The sequence below is a fragment of the Mesitornis unicolor genome, unplaced genomic scaffold (genome assembly GCF_000695765.1).
Source record: "Mesitornis unicolor isolate BGI_N332 unplaced genomic scaffold, ASM69576v1 scaffold34746, whole genome shotgun sequence".
Lineage (NCBI taxonomy): Eukaryota > Metazoa > Chordata > Aves > Mesitornithiformes > Mesitornithidae > Mesitornis > Mesitornis unicolor.
This window is the reverse complement of record NW_010192272.1, coordinates 500-4,263: the sequence shown is the minus strand read 5'-3', so window position 1 is coordinate 4,263 and position 3,764 is coordinate 500. Positions and strand designations below refer to the sequence as shown.

The 3,764-nt window shown below is 59.4% G+C and overlaps 1 protein-coding gene across 1 annotated transcript in view; it reads left to right on the top strand.

Annotated features, from left to right (window-relative positions):
* Positions 1-3,359, top strand: part of LOC104542647 (low affinity vacuolar monovalent cation/H(+) antiporter-like) — a 4,849-nt gene extending 1,490 nt beyond the window's left edge. The window contains exons 7-19 of the mRNA XM_010187025.1: positions 2-85; positions 176-288; positions 362-493; positions 574-757; positions 888-978; positions 1,065-1,183; positions 1,318-1,355; positions 1,568-1,680; positions 1,778-1,926; positions 2,126-2,220; positions 2,508-2,586; positions 2,825-2,933; positions 3,286-3,359. Coding sequence (XP_010185327.1) covers positions 2-85; positions 176-288; positions 362-493; positions 574-757; positions 888-978; positions 1,065-1,183; positions 1,318-1,355; positions 1,568-1,680; positions 1,778-1,926; positions 2,126-2,220; positions 2,508-2,586; positions 2,825-2,933; positions 3,286-3,359 — 1,380 coding nt within the window. The remainder of the gene's footprint in view (position 1; positions 86-175; positions 289-361; positions 494-573; positions 758-887; positions 979-1,064; positions 1,184-1,317; positions 1,356-1,567; positions 1,681-1,777; positions 1,927-2,125; positions 2,221-2,507; positions 2,587-2,824; positions 2,934-3,285) is intronic.
* The last annotated feature ends 405 nt before the right edge of the window (positions 3,360-3,764 follow it).

The following is a 3,764-nucleotide window of genomic DNA, read 5'->3' as shown; positions in this document are numbered from 1 at the left end:
CCCCGTGGCCAAGCTGAGCCCCCGCACCACCACCCGCGTCCTGCTGCGGCCCCCGGAGCGGGTGCTCGTCCGGCGCCTGAAGATGGTGGGTGCCTCCGTGCGGGGGTGAGGGTGGATTTTTTTTTAGGGTGTGGGGGTGTGCTTGGAGTGTCGTCACCCACTTGTCCCTCCGCAGACGGAGGTGCCGCTGGAGGGGGAGGTGATCCTCTGCTGCTACCGCGCCGTCAACCCCTACTACTACAAATACGCCGTGGATGGCATCAATGTCTTCGCTGTCAGTATCCTTTTGTGGGGAGGGTAGGTGGGGGGTTGACCCCAAATCCCACCTCGCCTCGGTCATCTCCTTGACCAGCCACCCCAGACCTGCTGCCGCTGGTGCTGGTGACGCTTACGTGGACAGCCACAACCGCTTGACCAGCTCCTCCATCAAGTTCACATTGGCCCTGCTCTCCATCATGCCCCTCTCCTACTACATCGGGATGGCCATCGCCAGGTGAGCGGTGACGGGGAGGGATACTTGGGGACAAGATGGGGACGGGTACCAGCCCCGCTGACGTCCTCCTTGTCCTCCAGCATCTCAGCCCAGAGCAACTTTGCGGTGGGAGCAGTGGTGAACGCCACGTTCGGCTCCATCACAGAGCTGACCTTCTACATCACGGCCCTCATCAAGGGCTCACGCGAGGGCAACCGCTGCTACGCCGAGATCGTCAAGTCGGCCTTGACGGGGACGCTGGTGGGCTGTGTCCTCTTCGTCCCGGTGAGATGGGGGGTGACGCTCGTGGCACGAGAGCGCCCGGTCTCTGCCGGAGAGCTGGGTGGATGTTGTAAGGAAAGCGCTGATGGGGACTTGTGTTTTGGTGGGGGGTTTTTTTTTTTCCATCCCCAAGGGTCTGTGCATGGTGATCGGGGGCATCCGGCACCAGTCCCCCAGCCGCTCGGCGGGCGTCAGCTCGGCCCTGCTCTTCCTCTCTGTGGGAGGTGAGTTGGGGACAGGGCTGTCCCCAGGTTTGGGGGGGTGGTCCCACCAGCATGGCCACCCACCCCATGTCCCTCTATCCCCGTAGGTGTCTTTGCCCCAACGCTCTTCTCCAAGGTGTACGGGAAGCTGATCTGTGGCGAGTGCCACAACATCACCCAGAACCCGCTGGGCCACTACCTCTGTCACAACTGTCACTTTGATCTGGTGAGTGGGGACATGGAGCCCTGATCTTTGGGGTTGGGGACACCCCAAGTCCTCCTGGCCCCTGCTCTTGGGGGTGGCAGCAGGACTGTCCCTTGTCCCCTGCATCTCCGTTGACAGCCTCTTTTTCTCAGCAGATGGACAACAACGGCACCCTCTACTACAGTCACGTCCAGTGAGTGTCTGCTGGGGTGGGGACAGGGTTGTCACCACAGTGGGGTGGCACCTCCAGGGCTGGGTTGTGGCCCTGCATCCCTCCTAGATCTCCTCTTTACCACCCTGAAGGGCTCCAACCCTGCACCCCCATCCCCAGCCAATGCAGGGGACTCATTTGGGGTCTCCATGCCGGACCTTGGTGGCACTGAATGTGTCCCCTGTGTCCCACAGACCCCTGGTGTACACAGTGTCCCTCCTGCTCCCTGCCGCCTACCTCATCGGTCTCTTCTTCACCCTGAAAACTCACTCACACATCTACGACATCCACATCAGCGACTGTCACAGTGAGTGTCCCCAAACCGTGGGGTGACCCAGTTGTGGGGCTGGCTCTTCTCGCCACCCTGGGATGTCCCACCACGTCTCTGCTCTTCTACCTCCCAGTGCCCGGCCACCACCACAGCGCTGTGGTCCACTGGTCTCGCTGGCGGGCCCTGGTCATCCTCCTGCTCTCCACCCTCTGCATGTCAGCCTGTGCCGACCTGGCCACGGAGCACATCAGCCCCATCCTCACCAACTCCACCATCTCACAGGTGAGCCTGGGAATGGCCTTGGGGACCAAGATGTGCCCTCTCCAGGGATGGGAACCTGCCCTGGCTGCAGGGTCGAGCCCTAAAAACCAGGGGGAAGATGCTGAGATGCTCCACGCGTCAAGGAGCGTGGTTGGCCACAGCTTGGATGTGGCCAAAATTGGGCCATATGCATGTTCTTGATGTCACCTCTTCCTCACAGTACTTCATCGGGGTCACCGTGCTGGCGATGGTGCCTGAGCTGCCGGAGATCGTCAATGGCATCCAGTTTGCCCTGCAGAACAACCTGAGCTTGAGGTGAGGAGGCTCAAAGGATGGGTTTTGGGGTGTTCTCCTCCAGCATGGTCCCTGTGTCCTCTCCCAGTCCCCACAGCTGTGCCTTGGTGCCAAAGCTGCCCAGGTTTGTGCCACTGGTGGGTCAAATCCCTACCACCTTGCCCTCAAGAGGACTTCAAGCCACCCAAAAAATGGGGCCAGAACCAGGCTGGGCTCCATGGTTTGGTTCCCCAAGGTTGGTTTTTCTCACCCTGAGCTGCTGGAGATGTGGGCCTTGGCAGCTCCTAAGCCCTCTGTCCTTCCCCCAGCATCGAGATTGGGAACTGCATCGCCGTCCAGGTCTGCATGCTTCAGATCCCCATCCTGGTGCTCTTCACCATCTTCTACGTGAGTAGCCCCTGGGTGACCTCCCAGTGAGTTTGGGGACACCCAGCACTCCATGAGATGTGGCAAGGGCACAGCCACCACCCCCAGGGTCTCCTGTCCTCTGCCCAAAGTGGGCTCAGGTGTCTCCTACTTGGCTGATGCTGTCCCCAGCCCTAGGGCTGTGTGACAGATGGGGGTTTAAGGGGTGACATGCAAGTCCTGGTTGGCCATAAACCCCCAAATCCTCTCTGCCTCACAGCCGACCAATTTCACGCTTGTCTTCAGCGACCTCCACGTCTACGCCAGCATGTTCAGCGTGGTACTCATGAACTACATCTTCATGGATGGCAAATGCGACTACTTCCAAGGTGACCGCTCGCCCGTGGCACTTGGCGTAGCTACTTTCCCTGTGCTGACGGGGTGGGGGGGCTCCAGGATTCAGCCCTGGGGTCTTCTGCTTGCTGCAGCTCTTGGCATGTGGTGGCTTGAGCAATTCTGGGGTCTTGGGTTGACCATTTTGGGGGTGCTGTAGGTGCCAGTGATCCAAGGGGATCATTCCCTTTCCACCCTTGAGAGAGTTTAAACCCATTTTAGTTGAGACTTGGTGGAGGACCACGATGATAAATACAAGCTAATCCAGACCACACCAGAAGGTCTCAAAAGCAACCTCCCTCGTTGCTCCAGGGAGTAACCTCCTCCAACCTTCTCTGTCTGCCCTAGGCACAGTGCTGGTGATGGTTTACTTCATCCTCCTGGCTGTGTATTTCTTCGCCCCATCGCCCAGCGGTTGCTGAGGTTTGGACTTTGTGTTCTCCAAGCCTCTCATTGGGTTCAGCGCCCATCAAGGTGGTATCCGGTGTCTCAGGGACTCGGCCGGGCTGGCTCCGGTCTGGAAGCATCATTTGCTGAAGCTCTTGCTGCTGTCTTGCCTCCCCATGTGGGCTGCCAATGGGGCTTCAGTGATGGGAAGGGTGGTGGCCACAGGAGCACTCTTGAACTGAGAAGGATCCTCAATGCCAGAGCACTTCACCGAGGTATTTCCAGTTGGTTGGAAGGAAAATTGTCCTTAGTGGAGGGTCTTGAAGGGGGTTTCTGTGTAGTCTCAAGGACAGACCCCTCCCCTGGGACTTGTTGCACTGGGAGAAGGTGCCTGAGAAGAGCCCATTGCCCCTCCAGGCAGTGGGTGATCCCCAGCCCGG